The sequence below is a fragment of the Leucopleurus acutus genome (genome assembly GCF_964270905.1).
Source record: "Leucopleurus acutus genome assembly, chromosome: 13".
Taxonomy (NCBI): Eukaryota; Metazoa; Chordata; class Mammalia; order Artiodactyla; family Delphinidae; genus Leucopleurus; species Leucopleurus acutus.
The window spans coordinates 76,275,147-76,297,853 of record NC_139155.1 but is presented as its reverse complement, the minus strand read 5'-3'; the positions used below and the strand labels follow the sequence as shown (position 1 = coordinate 76,297,853).

Genomic DNA, 22,707 nt, shown 5'->3' with positions numbered 1-22,707 from the left:
TTTTTACGGACCTGCTGGGGCTTTATAGATTAACAGCCTTGGCCCAGCACTCAGGCACTCATCGCCCCGACCCCGGCAAAGCTCCCCAGTCCCCCGGAGAAGGTGTGACTTCAGACAAAATGGTAAGGATGAGGGGGTGGGGGGCGGAATGCAAGCCTGTGTGTGAGGTGATTGTAACCAGAAACACCTCGGCAGGCATCTCGCTGCTGTCCGGAGCGGCCGCTGGCAGGCAGCCGGGCCGGGAGCCGGGAGCCGGCCCGAGGTGCCCTGGTTCGCCGCTGACCGCCCCTCCTAGGCCCGGACGGCCGATAGCTTATCGGGCCCACTCCGGGGGCGCCCGGTGCAACAACCGGAAACGCGGCTGGAGGCCAGGGGATGCTGCATGGAGCGATTTGTGGTGCGGTGCGCGCGCGCCAGCGTTTAGGCTCCGAGCGCGGGCCTTCGTCCATCCACCCTCGGCCAGGTAAGGCATCAGGTGGGTGGGGAGAGACGGACGCGCCTCTGCTCTCAGGGAAGTGTTCGCTCTGGGCCAGTAAAATGCTGGCAATTTAGGGGCATCGGGGAGGTGGGAAGGGGCTGTGGAGGTGGAGAGCCAAAGCAGGGATGCCAGAGGTCAGTGCAACCTCGGAGCATCTGGGCTTCAGGGTGGGGATGTCACGAACGCAAGGAGAGGAGAGACAGCGCTGGGACCCAGGCTGTGCACCCCAAGTTGTCAGTGACGGTGCGTCTGCTAGGTGTGCCTGACCTGCGATACGCTTTCGCACAGCTGGCCGGAGACTCCTGGGCTCAGGCAACAATGTTCTGTTCTGCTGCGCGCCAGCGTGCGTTTCGGGGTACCTGTGTGTTGGGGTGGGAAGCCCTGAAGTAGAGGCTGATCGTGGTGCACTAGGAAACGCCAGGGATTTGGAGTCTGAAGCCCTGAGTGTGAGTCCAGGTTCTCCACTTTTTACTGTGCACTCTTGGGTTGACTGTTTAACCTCTCTGGGGTCCAGCCCCCTCATCTTGGAGGGAGACATTCTAAAGGCAACTAAGTGGGTTATTGGAGTTTAGTAAAATGATGATTTGGAAGATCGTTATAAAATAGAAAAAGCCTTATTTGGCGTTGTCTATTATTATTCGAAACTTGGGGTACTGTCTAGGGAGAGTCAACCGGCTCTGGGATATGTGGTCCCCTGGAAGGAGGCCAGGGCAGGATCAAACAGGTTGAACCATAGCCTGCTTCTGCTCTGAGCAGGTGTCCCCAGACTCGACTCGCGGAAAGACGTTTGGGAGGAATGACGTTGGGAGGCAAGAGTTGCAGACTTCAACCAAGTGCATCTCCAGGCCTCTTAACTCCAGCACCCCTAACAAGTCGCTCGGGACTGGGCCCCTGGGAGATCGCGGCCAGAGCCTGGCCCCCAGCGCGTGGTCTCCAGGGTGCGCCGGGGCTTACCGCACGCCCTCGCACCGGGCTAGCCGCGCGCTCCCGCAGCGCGTCGAGTTCACTCGGGACAGCCGGGGACCCGCGGGCAGACGCGCAGACAGACAGACGCCGCGGTGCCGGGCGGTCTCCGGCTGCGCCCGGGTCTGCGAATCAAAGGAGGGGCGGGTGCACTCCTCTCACCCTCTTACCCTGCTCCGCTCGCCGGGGAGCCCTGAGCGCGGCTCGCACGAGTCAGCTCACGTGGCCCCCGAGCCCCGTGGCGTCCTGGGGTCCCTTCCTAGGGCACTGGTCAGGGTTTACGCTCCGTCTCTTCGCTTTAAGCAGGGGACTTTCACCTGCTCAGGGACTCCGAAAAATTGTATGCAAAATCGCCTATTTAAGTGCTGTTTTTTCTTTCTTTCTTGGTGCGGAGGAAGTCCATTTAAAAAATCTGCTTCTCAGTGGGTTCCACATTCCCCCAAAGGTTAAGAACCACTTGCCCCACCAGGAGCTCCCGGTCTTATCCTGGATGCAAGGTGGAACATTTTAGATTTTGTGTTCTCCTACATATACCTTCAAAATCAGTTGGCTGTGAAAGAGAGGACACGAGTGCTCGCGCGCACGCGCGCACACACACATCTCAAAAATGTCTCTTCCAAAAGTTTAAAGGGAAACTGAGGCTCAGAGAAGATTTGCTGCTAGCTCAGGGTCAGACAGCCAGTTAGAGGCTGGAAGCAAAGCTCGGGCCCCTTGGATCTTAATCTAAAGCTCTAAGAACCCTGAGTGTCCTGAGTCCAATTGTTACTCTTTAATGGCGCAAGCTAACCTGGTTTGAAGGACAAAAACTTGTGGAGCATGCGGCTACCAGCAGCACAGGGAAGGTGAAAGACCCAGCTTAGCTCTTTCCTTAATTAGAAGGTTTTTTACCTTCTGGATCCACCGAAAAGCTAATGAAAACTGAGTTTTCTCCAGAAAAATACACCAATGTCTATAATTTTGCAAATAGTATCCAGTGCTCTGCAGATCTTTGATGGTCACCCATGTAATCATGTTAAGAACCTTCATTTTAACTGATCCGAAGATCAGGCCTGAGGGAGAGGCCGACTTGGGGGACCCCCTCTGCGCACCCTCTCTCTGAAGAGGCTTGTCCCCGGGAATGTACTGGATACTCTACACACGTGTACACATAGACACAATCCATCAGCACACCCGCATGGGCACACGGCGCAACGATTGGCGTGGTCCCGCAGACCCCTGGCTACGCACCCACAGCCAAGCTGCGGGGCGCCAGGAAAAAAGTTCAAGTCGCCAGCCCACTGCCAGCTTAAGTGGTCTTTAGCACCCAGGCCCCTTTAGCCTCATTGTTTATCCATCTGAACGACTCCCCTTCCCGGCCCACTCCCACTCCCCCCCCCAACCTTTTCCGAGGTCGACTATAAAAATAAACTATTTTTCCTTGTTAATAAATCTCCGCCCGGCGCCCTCTTTTAAAGAACTCAAAAAAAAAAAAAAAAAAAATCACTGAGCCCAGCGCGAGCGAGCAGAGAGATTAATCTCGAAGCAGGATTTATGTGGCGCGGGCATCCTCAAACAATTGGAATCATAAAGTGAAATGAGATTCGGAGGCGAGTGGGGGAGGGGGAGGGCCTCGGGAACCACAAACACGTTTGTGTAGCTAAACAATGTGGAAACTCTTAAAGACCCTTTTCTGCAGACATCTTGCAGCAACGGCGCTTCCCTGTCAGCCCGCGGGAAAGGGAGAAAGATATATTAACTGAAGACACAATCTAAAATTACTTATGGGTTTTAAACATGCGGGCAATGGGGGCGGGGGTGCTGATAAACTGTTGTCCATATTTCCTTCTCTCAGTGTATTATTTCCAAGATATTTCACCCCCCTTCACAATGTCCCCTCTCTCCCCGCCCCTTCTTTTCTCTCTCCATTCATTACGTTGACTAGTGTGCAGCGGCCGAAGCCTGGCGGGACTGGAGACCAGCCGGCAGGATCCTGGTTTGCGCCTATGTGCGGAGCGCAATTGCGCTTGTGCGTAAAGACGCGGGTGGGGCTCACGGCGCAAAAGCACAGGGGCTTAAATCGGTCACATCCGCCACTGCGCTGACCTTTTTCAAGACCCTTGCTGCCGTTACCTGCGGACATTCTAGATTTGTAGGGGCTCTAGGAATTTCGAGCAGCATATTTAAGAGCGGCCTTGGGCAGGTTGGCAGGGGAGCCTTTCCCTTCTCTCCTGAAGAGAAATGGCGCAGGAACACACGAATGCCCAAGCAGTTATGGGTCCCAGGCCTGATCTGTAAATTTAGAGCTGGCTACAGCTCTTCCAAGTTTCCAGTCTTAGTCTGGCTGGACTGCTTAGCTTAAGGTGTTCAGCTAGGGGAGAGGCGGACCCTCCGTGTGGTTGGAAGGACTTGTGTAGAATTATAGTAAGTCTGAAGAAATGGGTGGCCACGGCTCAGCACCCTGGAGCGATGCCCCAGAGCAAAGGACTCACACAGTCATCAGAGACCTGCAGGAACCAGGCAGCCTGAGTTAATTAGCCTGTTTGAGCTCCAGTTTGCTCGTCTGTAAAATGGGGACATAACAGTACCTACCCCTAATAAATGAATATGAAGCTCGATGAAAAGAGTAGGTGGTCAATGAATGACAGATGTTTTTTGTTATGACTGTTTTTAACAATGACAGATGTCACTTGTTATGACTGAGTTGTGAGACCCTGGCGGGGACCACTAGGACTGCCCTGTTATTCTACAGAGGGGACGTCAGAGAGAGAGACATTCAGTTTCTGGGAGGGAATTATGATACACTTAAGATTGAAACCCTGATTTCTGGATTCATTCATTGATTCAATAAACATTCCATTAGTTTCAGCCTCCATTCTGGGCCCTGGGGGCCCAACTGTGACCAGGATGGCCCTCTGTCCCATCCCACAACCCACCGATCACTAGAAGAGACCGTTGAAGCCAACAGTGTCTAATTTGGTGCCGAACTCTCGCCTGCGTATTTCCTTAACGCCTTTCTGGTCACAGCTGGGGCGCTGCAGACGGAGTCCTGCTCTCATGGGGCACACAAACGTGGAAGTCACTCGCACACACAAAAAGATAAAAAGAAAAACCCGCAAAAGGCGGAGATGTTGTCCTCCACCGAGGACGCCACGGTGGCCGCCGCTCAGCGCCAGCCTGGGACCCCCGGAGCGCAGCTTCGCCCAGGCCGCCAGCTGCTGCTGTCGCCCTCGCGGGGCAGGCGTCCAGCAAAACATTTCTAAAAGTGTCTGGGCCCGATTCCGGAGTGTGAGGCAATCCCTCCGGCCCACGCTGCCGGAGGACCCTTTATTTAGGCGCGTTTCAGCCGGGCAGCTCTCGTCAGCGCCACTTATGTCATCTTTTCTGGGTGCGCGCGGGCAACTTTTCTCCGCTTACGCCCAGCGACCTTCACTGAGTGGCCCCCACTTCGGCCCTGCGGAGCCAGGGATTTGCTCCCGGGGAGCGGGGGGAGGGGTTGGCCGCGGAGAAAAAGTGGCCGCCGCGACGGTGTTCTCAGTGCCTCGGCGAGTGTGGCCGAGGAGGAAATTCCAGCTCAAACCGAGCATTTTAAATTAAAACAGAACGAAAAACAACTACACTTTTTTTTTTTTTTTTTTTACTGTGGCTCGAAATCGCCGCCTAGTTACAAATTCTCCCATCTTGTGTCTCTTGAATTATCCGGGCGAAATTGCCAAGTATCCAGATGTTATCCTGAATTTTCCAAAAGTTCCTGGATTTATCAGGCGGTCAGAATCTACTCTTATGCGGAGTAGACTGTATTAACAAGAGTAAAAGGTTCCATCCACCAGCTATGACTCTGAAGGATACACAGTGTCCTGAATTTCCCAGATACTTTGGGAGTGTCTTCCTTTGCCAGATTTCCCAGTGGCTCCGAGGTTGGGATGGAAGGAGAGAAAAATGGATGCCGTGTTGAGGGTGGTGAGGAGAGCTCAACTGGACCTCTCCTCAGAGCTTGGGGGTTTCAGGGTGCTTTCATGGCCTAGGGAAGAGCCTCAGCCTCGGCACCAGGTTTCCCAAATGAATGTTCGGCCCCCTCCCCATACGCACACGCAACTCCCCCACGCGCACACAGACATAGGAAATTAAAGCGCTCCTTCTGGCCGTGCAGACATGAATCCTCTAAAATTTCCCCAAATATCCAGAAAATTAAGTGTATACGGGAGAAGGCAAACTGAGGCCAAAATTTCGAGATCATTTTCTGATTTCCTTTCATCTCCATTCTCTCAAGGAAGGTGTAGAGACACGTTTTATCGTGAAAGGCAAAAGGCAAACCCCAAACCCCTGTGTGTGTCTGCTTTACACAACTCCCTCCCAGCACTTAGCAGCCTCGAGTTCCTCAAACCCAGCCGAGGTGACTGGCTAGTGGGAGAGGCATGTCAGGTTTGGGGATGATTTTGTCGACTTTTTCAGCTTCGCAAAAGACTGTCAGATCTCACCCGGAGCGGATATGGCTTTGCAGCCGAGGCGCCAATTTCTGATTCTTCCGTTTCCTGGAGGGCCCCTGCAGGGGAGAAGAGGGTTTCTTTGGCAACTCTGTCTGACACAGCCTAAGGATAGAGGCCGATTCTACACTAGCAAAGCACGAGGTTTCACCAACAATTTGGATATTTGGAACGGAAAACCCGCTGCCGGCTGGGGGGCGGGGGTGGAATAATCCGGGCGAGCTGGGTCGTTCATCTCGAGGATGTAGATGTCTACTCAGAAGCCAGAATGTCTGAAAGCCAAGACTTTTTAGAAGTCCCCTCCTCTGGGGCTCCTTGAGGATTGGGGTTCGTTATGGTCCTCCAGTTACGGGGGGACATTTTTGAGGGCACAGGGGTGCCTTGAATTTTGCAGCTGGAAAGAGGGGATTAAACAGTGTTCGTGGTTGTCCCCCTGGTTGTATGCTGCCGCCAGCAGCATACAAAGAGGAGGGAAGGTTAGGATATGTGAAGGGGCCATCCTCCGCTCTACTGTCCCCAGGGAGACTGTGATGGTTCACCCAAGTCACAGGTGAGGACCCAGATCACAATCGTGGTTCCAGAGACTTTACTCTCTGGGTTCATGGATCTTTGCCCCCTTAGAGAGAAGATGCTGCGTTTTTATTGCATCCCAAGGATATCCCTAGCCCCCAAATGTTAAGGATGCTCTCACTAGAATCTGTTTCCCACCAGCGGTCCCCCACCTACCTATGGACTCCAATTGAAGTGAAACTCCTTGGTATGGGGTTGGGAATGCAGTTATCAAAATTCAGGGTTTTAGAGTCCCAATACCTGAACCGTATTACTCTCTTACTTGCTGAGTGACTGTGGGCAAGCTATTTAACCTCTCTGAACTCCTTCTCATCTGTGAACCGCGATAACAACGCTTCCTTCACATGGCTGTTAGGAGGAACCAGCCGAGGAAGGGGGCAGGAGGAGGGGACAGCCACACCAAGGTCAGGTCTGATGACTGAGTTCTCAGCCAGAGGGCTGCAGAGCGCAGGCTAGCAGCGCTCATCTTGGCCAGATGGTGTCAACATAGTAAGATAATGATGGGCTATTCCAGTAAAATAAATATATATTGATGGGCTATTCCAGAAACAGCAGTGTGTGGTGTGGGATGTCTTCCTACCACAGCTGAGTGGATGGATGTCTGCTTCTCACTGCCAAGCCCTAAGCTGTGGGTTCCAATCCAAGCCCTGTCCCTTTCTAGCTGGCTAACTTTGAGCAAATGCCGTCCCCTCTCTGTGCCTCGCCTGCGCAGCAGAGGTGAGTCCTCCCTCTGGGGTGGTTGTGTGGATCAAATAAGTAGGTGCCTGGCACATGGCAGATTGAGAGATACGATATCACAGCACGTCGTAACAAACATGTAAGCAAGCCTAACACAATATACACATACTAATGGAAGGTAAACGCGGTATAATATCCGATATTACGATGTGTTATATTGTATTATAATCCTGGGCACACGTGTGCGCGCTGGGAGGGACGGACCGCCTTAGCCAGGACATGCTTCGCCATTGCAGTGCCTGGGGGGGACACTTGGGCTTGCTCTCCCACCTTTTCTCCAGCGGTTGCCAGCTGGGGTTTCACAGCGCGCGCCAGCGCTTGGCAAAACGCAAGAACTTTCGCTTTCTCCGCGTGGCGCTGCTCTGAGCCGGCTCCACCCCACCCGCGAAGGTTTTAGGAGGCTCCCGGACGTGGCGAACCCTTGGCTGGGTCCGGCCGTTCTGGGAGGTCTCCAGCAGTCCACGGGCACCAAGGAGACGGTGCGTCGGAGGAAATTCGTGCCCGAGCTCGGCGCAGTGCTATGCAAACACCCGCCGCTGCTTGGTTCGCGCCGACCTCTGGGAACAGGAAGCTTGGTGGAGGCCAAGAGAGGACCCGAAAACACCCACCGGTTCTTTCCACTCTCTGCTTTCCCGTCCACGCCGGGAGCGGGCAGAGCCCGCTTGGAGATGGCACGGTCGGAAGCAAGGCTATTTTTCTTTTACGCGCTGCTTCTCGGGACGTAGCCAGTCCCGCAGATGTGCACTCTGACCAACCATCGAGAAAAGATTTGGAGGATCCCTTTCTTTGGCCCTGTAAAGGCAACACACACCCACACAACCGTTTGCAGCGCTAGAAGCATTGGCGAGAACACCAAATCGCTTGCATGCTGAATAATTTGCCCAAAGAATTAACACCCACATGGAGGTGCTTGCGCACCCCAGATCCCAGATCGTCGGCACATGGGCACGGGATTGTTTGCACATCGATGATCGTTTGCGTATGTTGTTTGCACTTTCTGGCACGGATATTTATATTCTATCTGTAGACAGAATCACCTTTTCGCACACACAATTATTTGCACGGGCGTTAGCGCGCATACACGTCATTATATTCACGCAAATCAGGGCACACCCGCGGCCATCGCGCTTCTGCGCCGCCCTTGGCGCGCACACACGCGCAGACCTCAGGGTGTTAAGAGGGAGGTGAGGTCGAGGTCTCTTATCTTCTCGGGAAAGGCCCAGGGTTTGGAGGAAAAAACTCTCTCGGGTCTGCGTTGGCTCTTTGTTGTCCCTGTTCTTTTTTTTTTTTTTTTCCGGACAGAGGTCGGAAGCCAGACAGTTTCCCCGCTAGGAAAGACGGGGGTGGGGGCGGGGTGGGGGACGGGACAAAGGCCAGGCAGCGGGTCACCAGTTTTGAATAGAGGTCCAGGAACGGTTCTAGGGTTACGGGCAGGGCTGTGAGCCCCGAGTCTTCGCAGCAGCCTCCCTGGCCTCCCCGGGGCCCGAGAGCCAGGTGGAGCCGGGAGGGACCCAAGGCCTGAGCTCGGAGGGCCGGGGAGCTGTGTTTATTTTCTAGTTATTCTTGGCCGCCTTCCACGCGATTATTTGTAGCAGCGCAGGGAACTTCAGGGAGAGCTGGGGCCTGGGCGGGGGGGGGGGGGGCGCAGATAGAGGTGGAGGTCACTTTGCCAGGCCTCACGAGTTTTAAGGCACCGAAGCTCACGCTCGGAGGGCGAAATTACAGGCGGCATCAAAATGTGTAAATTATAGGTTTGTGTTGTAAAGAGGCCTAAGCGCGGTCGCTGGAGAAAGGCGGGTTGTGGGTTCCAAGCCGACTCCCAGTCCGGCGCCGCGCGCGCCAATGCGCCGTGGGCGTTTGCTCACTCCGTTCCCAGGCGCGGCAGCCTGGGCGCCGGGCCGCTGGAAAAGACTGTGTCCCAAACCGGGTGGCCCCAGCAGCCGGAGAGAAATAGACCAGGCCGATCTCCGGCGGCGCCCGAGGCCCTAAGGTGTCGCAGCCAGAACCGGGGGAATTGGGGCCCTGCCTCCCGCACGCACCCCGCACCCCCATCGTCACCGGAGACGCATTTTAGCCCGGCTTGCTAACTCTGTTTAATCAAAAATGGTTTTATACGCTTAGCCCTGGGCAAACGCTCATTTAAGAAGTTAGATGTCTGTGCAGCTACAAAAGTTGAGTGCGTTGGAGACGATTTCGGCAACATTTCAGTTACGGGCTGTCTTAACTTCATTTCTCATCACTTAGCTTTTCCTGGATCTCTTCTGTTTTCTTTTCTCCTTCATGTCTTAACTTTTTCCCCTTCTTCATCGCTTTTCCTTACGTTGCTTCCTTTCCCTTTCTCTCCCCTTCCCCCCATCCCTCCTTGTCTCTGTCACCATCAGTTTTTCTTTTCCTTCTATTTGTCCTCACCTTGGAGACATTTCAAGCCCCTCTTCTTTGTAATATCTTTTTCCTTATTTACACTATTTTGCATTTCCCTTTTATTCTCACCCCTTCCTCTTTTTATAGAATTACTTTTTTCCCTTCTTTCCTTTTTCCTTTCTACTTGGGTTCTCCACTTCTTGGCACTGAATGTGCAGCAGTTGAACTTAAGCTTTCTTGATTATAGAAAATCCGACAAAAGTGGGTCCCATTGGCCTGGAGAAAAGCAGAAAGGGGGAGACAAATAACAACCTGCAGAAGCCCTGCATTTGGTTAGCACCAGCCTCTTCAGGATTGGGTGTGTTGGAGAGGAGAAGTGGGCCGGAGGATTAGTAAGAGCTCGAAAGTTCCACAGGCAATGGGACTGTCCACTTGGGTGGGGTAGAATACCCAGTTATCAGCGGTCCACCCTGTGTGTTATCAACCACGTGTACATACCAAGGTCTGTGCATGTCTGCCGCCCATTCGATTCCCATCTTTGTCTGATCTGAGAACTCAAGAGAAAACCTTGCCAAGAGCTAGCAAGAATTTCAAGAAGAGAAACAAACCACCCACTGTTAAAATCCTTCTGAGACCACCTAGCTTCCTTCCTGGATGCCAGATTTCTATGTTTTTTTTTCCCCTTGTGAGCCCAGGTCTCCCTCTTCTCAACAGCGATTCGTCCATTGTTATATTTATTAGGTAAATATAAAACCCATAAATATGCCTGAATGAAAACCTTCATGTTCCCTAATACGCTGTGCAGAGCCACCAACATTCATCTTCCGACCGTTTGACTTCTTTGGCTTGACAAAGAGGGTAGGAATTCTACACTCTCGCTCCTTTTCCTAAGTGATGAGAATATTAACATCTGACCATTGTGCCCCCATAAGTAGCTTCCACCCCATCTACCTTTTCAAGGCTTCCTTATTCATAAGTCATTTCCTCCCAGGCCTTAAACTCAGCCTGCAATTCAGACCAGACAGGGAGAAAATGTTGACATCTCTGAGCCAGTGGCAACACCAGGGTGATCGTAGCCTCGTGCGAGGAGAGGCCCCCTGGGGACCCACGCTGGGAACTTGTGCTTCTAGGGATGGGGAGACACACACGGGTGCTCCTGTGTGGAGATCAAGGAGGTGACTTCCGGGAAAGAAATACTGGTAGCAGAATGACTGTTCATTTTCCTAAGCACATACTCTTTAAGTCTGGCTTTCTGGAATGACTGAAGCAGCTGGCTGGTGAGCCCTATTTCTGAAGTCATTGATTGCCTAGCACTCACGAAGCTGGAAACCAGTAAGAAGATTGGTGAAGATGAAAATGTTTAATTAACTCGCAATGCTAACGAGGATGTGGGAAACAGCCACTCTCAAACATGGATGGGGAGAGAATACATGGTTACAACCAGTATGGGGGCAATTGGGTATACCCATTAAAAATAGGAGAGCACGATCCTTTAACTCAGCCATTTTCTTCTGAGGTCTTGGTCCTACGGATGCAGTCGTACATACGCAAAATGACACACGTATAAGGACAGTCAACGCAGCACTGCTGTAATAGCAGAATTTGGTAAGCGATCTGATAGATATTAACAGGGATCTGGTTAAACTAATGATGGTAAAAGGAGCATTAAAATATTATGCAGCTAGAGAAAAGACGGAGGGCTTTCTATATGTCCCGATAAGAAAAGATCTCTAAGGAGCTTCCCTGGTGGCGCAGAGGTTAAGAATCTGCCTGCCAATGCAGGGGACACGGGTTCAAGCCCTGGTCGGGGAAGATCCCACCTGTCGTGGAGCAACTAAGCCCGTGTGCCACAACTACTGAGCCCGCATGCCACAACTAGTGAAGCCTGTGCGCCTAGAGTTCGTGCTCCGCGACAAGAGAAGCCACCGCAATAGAAGCCCGCGCACCGCAATGAAGAGTAGCCCCCGCTCACCACAACTAGAGAAAGCCCGCGCGCAGCAACGAAGACCCAACGCAGCCACAAAATAAATAAATAAATAAATAATTTTAAAAAAGGTCTCTGAGATGTAAGTAAAAAATGATTAAAAGCGAAGGGCAGAATGGTTTGTACAGGATGTTTGTCATTTGTCAGAGGAAGTACAGTTGCATGTGTGTGTACAATTGTGTGTGTTTAAGCTCTACAGAAGGGGACACAGGACCCTGTCACCCTGTCACCATAGTTACTCCCAGAGGCTAACTGCATGGTTGAGGGAGGAAAAGTTACTTCCACCGTATAGTCTTTTCTACGTTTTCGTTGTTTTGCCTTTTGCATGTCTGTACCCACAGTGATTTTTAAATGAATTGAAAAAATAATAAAAAGTGGTGGTTGTTCACATGGTCGTTTTCCCAGTAGCCCCCATATTGCCATGTTCTGTCCTCCTACCCCTTCCAGAATAATAGTCACCATCTGAGGAACACTCGCCACGTGCAGAGGCTGGGCCAACCACTTTTAAAACATTTCATTTCATCCTCACATCCGTTCTCCCAAAGAGGCATCCTTAGCTCCATTTTACAGGTGGGTAAACTGAGGCTCTCAGAGGCAAATCTCCTGCCCAAGGTCACACACTTAGTAAGATGCTTTCTATCCCAGAGGGCCTGTTTCCTAAGCCAAATAACTGCAGTCTGACCTTCTCTTTGTCCACTTTTTTCTTTTTCCAACTCTTCCAGTTCCTGTCCCGTCCCGTGATTCGCACCCCATCTCGCACCACTCACAAGTGGATGAGTGCAAATAAAATACTAGAAAGAGAACAAATAAGTCCAGACCAAGGCAGGTCAGCTTGATTCCAATGTAAAACCAAAGATAATTTGCTAGAATACATGGCAGCAGATGGCATTGAGAGGTGGACTTGAACATGGAGACAGAAGCGAGTCAGGCACATCCCTCAGCTCTTCACAGGAAACCTACTCGGTGCTTTAGAAGGACTTGGTCCCAAGTCCTGTCCTTTTCTCCAGCTCCTACAGCCGTTCCCATAAATCCTAGCTGGTCTTCATTCCTGGGGCCAGCTCTAAGCCCTGAAAGGTAATGGGGTGTGAGAATATGGCTTCGGAAAATTGCTTGGTTAATATCTGGATGTGGGGCTAAGATTCCTGTGGGGAGCCCTTTAACTTAGGAGCTGGGGCCCTTACCAAACTTCCTCTTATCTGAGGATTGGGCTTCTGCATGTGATGCCTTTCAACTTCAAATGCATTCCTTTCCTACCAGAGCAATAACCCAGGAAGATACCAGGAATCCTATTCTTTGGCAGTTGGGACTAACTCATGGCCAAGTCAGCAAATAGCTCTTGAGCACCTAGGATGTCCAAGGTGCTTACTGCACACCCAAGATATTAACACGTGTGTTAGTTTCATATATACTTGCATATTATAAAAATTCAATTTGAGCTCTTTAAAAAGTCACACAGTGAAAATATGTCTCCATCTCAGCTCCTTCCGCAGTCTTCCAGTTTCCTTCTTTCCAGGCAATCCCAGCTGTGGCTCCTATCTTGTATATTTTCTGGACATAATCTATGCATGATTAATTTCTTCTTAATTGAAGCTTTTTGAGTCAATGAATAGCCATGGCCTACTGGGTAAGGGCCCAGGTGCCTGGGTGCACATACTGGGCTGTGACTTTTTTGTTCTGGACCTCCGACAATTTCCTCGACTTCTCTGCCTTGGCTTTCTCATCTGTAAAATGGGGCTGATACCTGCCTTAAAGGTTTCCTATAGGAGTAAATGTGACAAAACACGCCAAGCATCTAGGATTTTGCCTGCCACAAGGAAAACGTGCAATGAATATTAGCTTTTAATATTAGAATCAATAATAAATAATCGTGCTCCATTTGCAGCGTTTCTGCCCTATTCTCCTTCACTGGGTTCCTTTCTCACGTAGGTCATAGTGTCTTAGACCATAGCTTGAAAAATAACTGAGGAATTAAGTTTCTACCATCAGAGGAACAATCTTACAATTTGCAACATTTGAAAAAGGGGAAAGGATGCTTAACTTCTCTAATCCTGGCTTCTTCTAAATAGAGAGGTGGAGTGGGGGGTGTTTTACAAAGTAGAACTGGTATTTCCATTACTACGTGTGTGTGTGTGTGTGTGTGTGTGTGTGTGTGTGTGTGTGTGTGTGTGAGATACCAAAAGTTGAAGGTAATGCCTGAACCCAGAATCTGGTCCCTTTGAATGTGGGTCAGATTCACTAAGGAGCGGAATCTGCATTAAACTCGAAGATGTTTGTGGTCATATTAAAAAGTAGAGTGGCATTTACAAATTTAAATAAATTTAAGGCCGAAACACACTATAAACTATCGACTTTTGAAATGAATTCTTCTGGATAAAAATTCATTCCCTTTCATAGGTGTGTTCCAGCATTGTTTACTTAAATTGAATCTTGTCTCTGCACCGTGTTTTTTTGTGTGGCCATTGGAAGATGGTATTTCCCCTGTATTCCTTTGGGACAACTGGCAGGTTGGCAATGGAGGGCTTTCTCAGGCCAGGGTCTGCGGTTTAGGGCGTGGCTGGAAGTCTCTGTACCTTATAGAGACAAACAGTGAATGCTGGGTTCCTCCCTGGAGATGTGTTTTGAAAATGATTTCATAGTTCTTTGCAAAGACATTGTACCGTCGGATGGTAAGTGAAGCTTTTTTCTTTTTTGGTCATCAGTCAGTAAAATTTATCCCTCCTCCCTTCCAGGAAAGAAGCCAAAAACATAAGAGGACAGCAAGGTCACAAATGTGCTGAGTGTGAACTTCTTATAGCGACATAAGCAAAAACTCTGTGTGCTTTTTCTTTGCACTTGGAAAAAGTCTTTAAATACATGGTGCATAGATTAATAGATCTAATTCCTGTGTACTTAACACCCAGAAAGAAGACTTCACATATTAACATGTGGTCATATTCATTTCAAATCTTTTTTTTTAATAACACAAGTAAAATAGTATAAAGTTGACGTGCTTTTCCCTTTTCTGATCTCATCTCCATATTTCTTCCTCTCCTTAGAGGTAACCATGACTGTAATTTTGGTAAATACCAGCAGTCCACATTTTTATACTTCTATAAAATATGCACTTCTCCAAAAGCACTACAAAAATTTGGTTTGTACTTTTTAAATTTGCATGAATCTCATATTCTGTACATAGTTCTCCAGTTTGCTTCTGTCACTCAATGTTATATTTCTTTCTTTTTAAAAAATATTAATTTAATTGATTTATTTGGTTGTGCTGGGTCTTAGTTGTGGCCGGCAGGCTCCTTAGTTGCAGCACATGTGCTTCTTAGTTGCGGCTCGTGGGCTCCTTCGTTGTGGCATGCGAACTCTTAGTTGCGGCATGCGTGTGGGATCTAGTTCCCTGACCAGGGATCGAACCTGGGCCCCATGCATTGGGAGCGTGGAGTCTTAACGACTGCGCCACCAGGGAAGCCCCATCAATGTTATATTTCTGAGTTTAATTTGTATTGGTAAATAGATATGACATGTAATTGCATATATTATATAAATAGATAATCTTTAGTTGCTACATAGCAATTTATTTTAGAATAATAATTGCGGCTGACACATGCATAGCACTCTCCATGGGCCAAGCACTGTTCTAGCATTTTCTATAATGAATTCACTTAATCCTCACACCTATGAGATAGCTGCTATTATTATTCTCATTATCCAGATAAGAAAACTGAGGCATACAAGGGTAAGTAACTAGCCCAAGGTCACTTCCTCTGCTGACGGATATGTAGATTTTGTCCCTTTTTTCACCACTGTAAACAGTGATACAGTGAACATCTTTGTGCCCGCTTCTCCTTGTATCCCAGTCATTTTTCTGTGCGCAAGAGTTTCTACCAAGTAGGTACCCCAAAGAATTGCTGGGACTTGTACACTGCTGACTTCACGAAACATTTTCAGTGTCACATTTACATAGGTGACCTTGGGCAGCCCTTGCTTTACTGAGCCTCAGTTTCTTCCTTTGTAAAAAGGGGACGTAAGAGCTACCTTGTAGGGACTTCCCTGGTGGTCCATTGGTTAAGACTTGGCCTTCCGATGCGGGGGTGGTGCAGGTTCGATCCCTGATCGGGGAGCTAAGATCCCACGTGCCTCCTGGCCAAAAAACCAAAACATAAAACAGAAGCAATATTGTAACAAATTCAATAAAGGCTTTAAAAATGGTCCACATCAAAAAAAATCTTAAAAAAAAAAGAGCTAGCTTGTAAAAGTTGAGGTGGGGATTAAAAGAGCTATACAGGTGGTAAACCCTCAGTAACTAGTAGCCATGATAGTAGTAAGACTATTACTGCTGCATTAGACTATGGTACTGTTGGCCAGACTCTAATCAAGGATACACTTTCAAAAAAAAAAAAAAACATTTTCCAAAGTTAAATGATCTCTAGGCCCAAACTGGACAATTCTTCTTAGTTGTTATCATTTTATAAGCTTGAAAATAAGCAATAGGAATTTCTGTTAAATTTATATATCAAATAACCCAGAGTGGACAAAATGGAGCAGAGCCTTGAAATCCAGAACTGGGCCAGACGATGACTGCTGTGTGACCCTGGGCAGATCACTCGACCTTTCTGTGTGTCTAGTTCTCCAGATCTCAAGGAAAAAATAATTTTACTTTTTAGCCTTGCAACCTAAGGCTGCTGTGAAGAAACATAGACGGATGCGTGGAGGTGATTCCTTTTGAATTATTGAAAATAAAAGATCTGATGTATAAAGATATTATTTTCTGTACCTTATATTTGGCTGGACGTCCAGAAACCATTTTTCTGTTGCATACATATCCAAAACATTTCAGAAAAAAAAATCTTAACTTTTGAAATTGGTTTTCCTTAGGAGATAAAAGGAGCGCATTATAATGGTGTGTTAGGGAATTTTTCTCGTTACTGTGCCAATTTCTGGTATGCGAAAATGTTAAGACTTTGTTTTTCTGTTTAAACTAATTTAGGTAGTAAAGAGAGGAGAGGCAGAGGAAAATACACAGATGCAACTCAATCCAACGGTTGTTTTGCAAACAATTGGTTACTTGATGGAATTTAATTAGTTGTTTTCACAACGTCTTGCCTGACCAAATTCATTCTTTCCTTTGCCTCTCTGCCCCACGGCCAAGATGTTATAACTCCAACTAGCTGTGTTTGAAATTTCTTCAATCAGTTGTCAGCTAAATTCGGCTTCTTTTTATATCAAGATAGCTCACTGGTAGCTTAAGTCAAACCAACTGGCTTCTCTTCAAAGTGATTTGTCTGAGGCTTGAGGCCACCGGAAATGCTCTGGCCTTGCTCCTAGCTGAGACCCCACTGATGTCAGTTGGAGTTGGGCCATTTTCATTTGCTAATAAAGCCCCAGAATCCATGGTGAAGAACTGATGAAAGATGCTGGCTGTTGTTGGTTGCAGGGAAACAATGCAACATCTCCTCGGGGGAAGGGAAAAAATCAGAAGTAAACGTAACCAATAGTCCAAACCTACTGTTTCAGCCAAGTCCTAATGGTATACTGGTTGGCTTAGTTTTCCAGAGATGATGTGGGGATAATAGGGTTGGAGAGAGAGCGAGAAAGAGAGAGAAAGGGAGAGAGAGAAGGAGAGAGAGAAAGAGCGAAGGAAAAAGAGAGAGATTGAAAGCAAGGTCAGTGAGGAAGTAGATGTTTTTTATTTGTGTAAATTAGCTAGGAGAAGAAAGGAGACTGGGCAGTACTCAAAGACAGAAAAGGGAGTTTGTATCCCCCGGTGGGGTAAGAGTCAGCATGTTGTCAGCGGTATGTGGGGTAGTTGTATCATGTCAGGCAGAACTACTTGGTTGATGTCGTTATTTGGGGATTAAATACAGTTTAATGAGATGTATGGGTGTCAAGCTGACAAGGAGTGGTGTGGGGACTTGGTACTGCGTTTGTGTGCGTTTATATATTACAAAGGTCATTCCTTCCTCAAAGCTGGTCCTTATTCGAACTCACCTCATGATTTTTGCCTTATCCAAGCACTCTCTATTCTATTTACTTTTTATTCACTTTTCTAGACCTGAATATCTACTTTGGGCTCATTCTGAGCCCATGAGTTCGGTGGGTTAGTCTTTTTCAAAAATAATATGCATGAAAATGAATATATAAATATTAACCTTTTTTTCTTCCTAAAGTTTATCTGGTTACACTTCAAAGCACCTTGAGAATGGCCAAAGTATGGGCCACTTGAGGGTGATGGTTAAAAACATAGGATTTAGAGGGCTTCCCTGGTGGCGCAGTGGTTGAGAGTCCGCCTGCCGATGCAGGGGACATGGGTTCGTGCCCCGGTCCGGGAGGATCCCACATGCCGCGGGGCGGCTGGGCCCGTGAGCCATGGCTGCTGAGCTTGCGCGTCCGGAGCCTGTGCTCCGCAACGGGAGAGGCCACAACAGTGAGAGGCCCGCGTACCGCAAAAAACACAAAAACCCCCAAAAAACCACATAGGATTTAGTGTCAGACCTGATTGAAATCCCAGCTCGAACATTTAGCAGCTGTGTAACTTCGTTCAAGTTACTTAAGCATTTTGAACCTCAGTTTTCTCATCAGTAAAATGGGGATGATCGTGTCATCTTTATGGGGTTATTGTGAGAATTAAGTATGTAAAGGCATGTAAAGCGTCTGCACGGTGCCTGGCACCTCCTTCGGTCCTCAACAGGTAAGTAAAAGTGTGTTGTGGGCTGAACTGTGTCCTTTAAAAATTCTTACGTTGAATTTCTAACCTCTGGTCCCTCAGAATGTGACTGTATTTGGAGGCAAGTCTTTTAAAGAGGTAACTAAGGTAAAATGAGGTCATACAGCTGGGTCCTAGTCCATTATGACTGGTGTCCCCACAGAAGGAGACTAGGACACACAAAAACACAGACAGAGGAAAAACCATGTGAAGACACAGGGAGAAGGCGGCCATCTATAAGCCAAGGAGAGGACTCAGAAGAAACCAGCCCCACCAACACCTTGATCTCAGACTTCCAGCCTCCAGAACGGTGAGGAAATCAATTTCTGCTGTTTAAGCGCCCCCCATCCCTCAGTCTGTGGTACTTTGCTATGGCAGCCTGAGCAAACTAACATAAAGCATATAGAATATCTATTCACGGAAGTCTCTACTTTATAATCCTGGTGATTAGCCATATACAGACATGGATTTAGGCTCTATTTAGAGCCAAGATGATGACACACAAACAACAAAAAGATAATAGTGGAAACTGGCTCGAAGCACTGCCTTCTTGTTGCTTTCTTGGCAAATTCACAGCCATGTTGTCATCCAGAAATGTTATCACACGAGAAGGGTGACTAATCCCCAGTGATTCTAACTCATCATAATTTTTAGGTAAAGATTTTTGGATTCGGTGAAATGCAGTCATTTTTAATCAGGCTGAAATGTTCTAAAGAGCTTCTGGCCCAGATTCATGGTTCAAGATGCAGTTCATGTTGTCAGATGTTTCTGATGGTTGCTCAGGCCTGAGAAATTCATGTTCATCTAAGAATCTTTTTTCAGCTACTCTCTCTTGGCAAATGTCATTAACCACCCCGCCTCACTACCACATGCCCTTCCAGTCACCAACTAGACTATTTATATGATTTAATGAATTCCAAAACAGTTCTTAATTGTGATTACAGGCCAGTCTCTATACGCTTTATTCCCATGAGCGATGAACACATCTGGCAAGGTACGGCATGCAGTGTCATGCGTCATGGCTGTTTGATGGTTTGAGCTTTCTGTAAACAGTGGTCAATGAAGGCTCATGAACGAGAGTGCTTGGGCTGACCCTTCCAGGCCAGAATGAGATGAGAATTTGGATAGGCAGAAAAAAAGAGGAGAGGCTATTTCAAGCAGAGAAGAGAGGTTGAGAAAAATCAGATGTCATCATATTGTAATCGTTTGTTACATGCCCATCTCCTTATTAGACCATGGTGAGGCCATTGAGAGTAGGGACTGGGTCTTATTTGTTTTCGTACACCTGTTGCCAAGCAGAGTGCCGGCAACCTAGTGGCCATATAACATGGCAGTAATTGTCAGGACCCATGCAGTTCTCAACTTAGACCACTCAATGGACAGAAACACAATTCAAAGTGGCTTAAGTGAGAAAAGAAATCAAAAGGAGAGGGTTTTATTGCCTCATTAAACTGGGAAGTCTAAGGGCATGTCGGCTTCAGGCATATTTGCATCAAGGACCTCAACAATGCCTCTTCATCTTTTGGCTGTTTCCTTCTCTGTCGGATTCATCATCAGATAAAGTCTTTCCACATAGTAGTTACTGGATGCTCTGGGTTTATAGCCAACGAGTGCTCACTTTCTCTCTCTCTCTCTCTCCATATATATATATGGATACCTTTATATACACATGTAGATATGCACACATAATTTTTAACGAACCATCTAAGTTAGAGACATTGTTCCTTTTATTCTCAATGCAACAGCAACCATTTACTAAACACGAGGAGGTTCTCTTATGCAATCACAGCACAGTTACCAAAATCAGAAAATACAATATTGATTCAATACTATCACCAAATCCACACTTCACTTCCATCAGTTGCCCCAATAATGGTCTTCTTAGTCATCCCGTCTCCTCTGCCCCAACCAGTTCAAAATCCAACCCAGGATCATGCATTGTATTTAGTTGATATGTGCTGCTCTCTTTCAATCTGGAAGAATTTCTTAGCTTTTCTTTGTCTTTCTTGACCATGACATTTTTGAAGAGTACGGACCAGTTGTTTTGGAAAATGTCCCTCCATTTGGGTTTGTCTGACGTTTCCATTTATATTTTTGTGAACGTAATGTTTCTTTTTTGTTTTTCTTTCTTCCTTTCCCTGCCACCATCCCTGGGACTGCGATGGTGGGAGGGAAATTATCCTTTGGATAGCGATGGCTTTTGCTAGAGATCTAATATGGCATTACCCCAAACCTTTGGCTCCTGTGAACTCCATGGAAGTGGGCTGTGAAGGAAGCCCGTCAAAGATTCCTGTGTTACTGGCTCACGATTTCTTGAGGCTCGTTGGCCAAATTTTTATGGGTGCTGGGTTTTCAAAGACCATGTGACATTTTGGAGCTACCTTAAGCCCACAGGCCATTTTAGGTCATCTTCATCTAGGTGTGTCTGCTTACAGGTTTGGGTTACTCTTAAGATTTGTTCAGGAAGGCAGGCTTCCTGTAAAAACATAAAGGTCTTTGGTTTCCTTTATTGAATCATTTACACGCAGACCATTTCCATTGCTTCGTATTCCAACTTGTCTGAATTGACTTCGTACCCTCTAATCCATTCCCATAATTGAGGTTTTCCTCACAGGCTTCCCTTACACCAATTATCGTGGAGTTCTGAAGCGATTCTTTATTAAATCACATCACTTTTATTCTCTGAACCTCAAGTGTTCTTATCCATCAACAGGAGACAATAACAGTATCTATTTCCTAGGTTGCTGTGAGGATTAAATTTGAGTTAAAGAAAGTGCCACATTTAGTAAAATGCCTGATACAATGCCCATACTCAAATCCTTTTCTGTAGCTCGAGCTATGTATTTGTATGTGTATCTGTATCTCTAGTTACCTCTCCATAGGGGTAGATTCCACCCTTTACTTTGCAAGTAAAACCCCGCATGATCCTTTCCAGAATTGCACTGGAGAGAAAACCAGGGAGGATGCAATTGATACCGAGTTGTCCAAGCCCCTTATTCATTTGTGGTTGAGCAGCATGACGTTAGAACATGAACTTCCTGAAGGCAGAGATGTTTACTGATTTTGGTCACTGTTGCAACTTCAGCAAAAAGAATAGTTCTGGGCACACGGTAGACACTACCAATATTTATTGAAACTGCAAGCCGCTCCTTGGCAGCCTTGGAGGTTGGAATAAGATGGAGTTAGAGTATTAAATGAATTCCAGGTATAGCTCAGATCTCTTCCAGCTGGTCTGGAGAAAGGGGTGGAAAAGATGCTCTCAGCCTTAGACCTCTGAAGCGTTAACTAAGTGCCAATATTTGAGCTGAAGCGGGGTGTAAAGGGAAGAGCAGGGAGCTAAAGCTCAGTAACTGCAGTCTCATGGGTGTCTTCATCTGATTCACCACTTAGGATTGAAATTATACGCGAGCCATTGTGCTTCTGCACTGCGCCAGCCATGCCACAGGCCTTACTTACAATCCTCAAAATCTCCCTGCAAGGTGGGTGTTCACAGTCTCAAGGCTTCAGATAAATCGTGAGGCAGAGGAACAATCTACTCAGGAGTGGCTTTTTTTCCTCCTGTTAAAAGGCCTGAACGCTTTGTTGTGGGTTAAAGGAAACAAGCTTTCTCAGTTCTACACATTCTACACATGGACCACAGAGGGGCAGAAGGATGATTTTATCACATCTGGTGGCCCTCTGGCAGTGGCGTGTTAAGTGATAAACATGAATATCTTACTTAATCCTCTTAGCAATCCTTGAAGAGAGGTACAAGTGTGTCCATTTTGTAGAAGAGGAAATGAGGCTCGGAGAAGTTTAGTAACTCACCCATAGTCACCCAGGTCCACTAATGCCCTTCACAGGGGATCCAGCTACTGAGCTGCACTGGAAACGTGTTTCATGGAATCCATGGGTGGTACGTGAATGAAGGCAACTGCCCAGGGCTACTGAGATGCAAAAACTGGGCGGTGGCTGGTAGAGTGACCGCTAGCTCGACCCTCTGGCCATCCAGATCCATGCAGATGGTAATGACTTTCAGTCAGAACGTGGGCAGAGAGATGAAAGGCCTTAGTTCAGATTTCCCAGCCCTTAAGCCAGCCACCTTGACTTTAGAACCATTCTCTGAACCGTCTTCAAAATCCAGCGTGAGAGGAGCTATAGAGCAAGACCACCCCCTATTATTGCTTAATAACTTCCTGGGGGTCTCTTGGTATATTGCTTCCCCCAATGGTTTGCTTTTCCTTTTAAGGGGTGTGAAAGGGGAAATAAGGCTTTGATATAAATAAATGGATACTAATATTCTTGGGAAAAGAGGACGTAGTCCTCGTGACCCACGTGGGCTGTGCAAACATCTTCCTTCATTGAAATGTAAGTTGTTCCAGGTCAGTGACAGAGGTCTCCTGGCAGATGGGTCAACACGCATTCATTCAATGTCTTTTTATGTAAATTGAGTCGTGACTACTTGATGACCTACAGGGGCGGGGGG

At 47.7% G+C, this 22,707-nt stretch overlaps 1 protein-coding gene across 1 annotated transcript in view; it reads left to right on the top strand.

Moving 5' to 3' along the window:
* Window positions 1–375: 375 nt before the first annotated feature.
* TBX5 (T-box transcription factor 5) overlaps window positions 376–22,707 on the top strand; it is a gene marked incomplete at both ends in the record, with an annotated part of 83,604 nt that continues 61,272 nt past the window's right edge. The window contains one exon of the mRNA XM_082852645.1: window positions 376–463. Within this exon, the coding sequence (XP_082708771.1) occupies window positions 376–463 (88 nt within the window). The remainder of the gene's footprint in view (window positions 464–22,707) is intronic.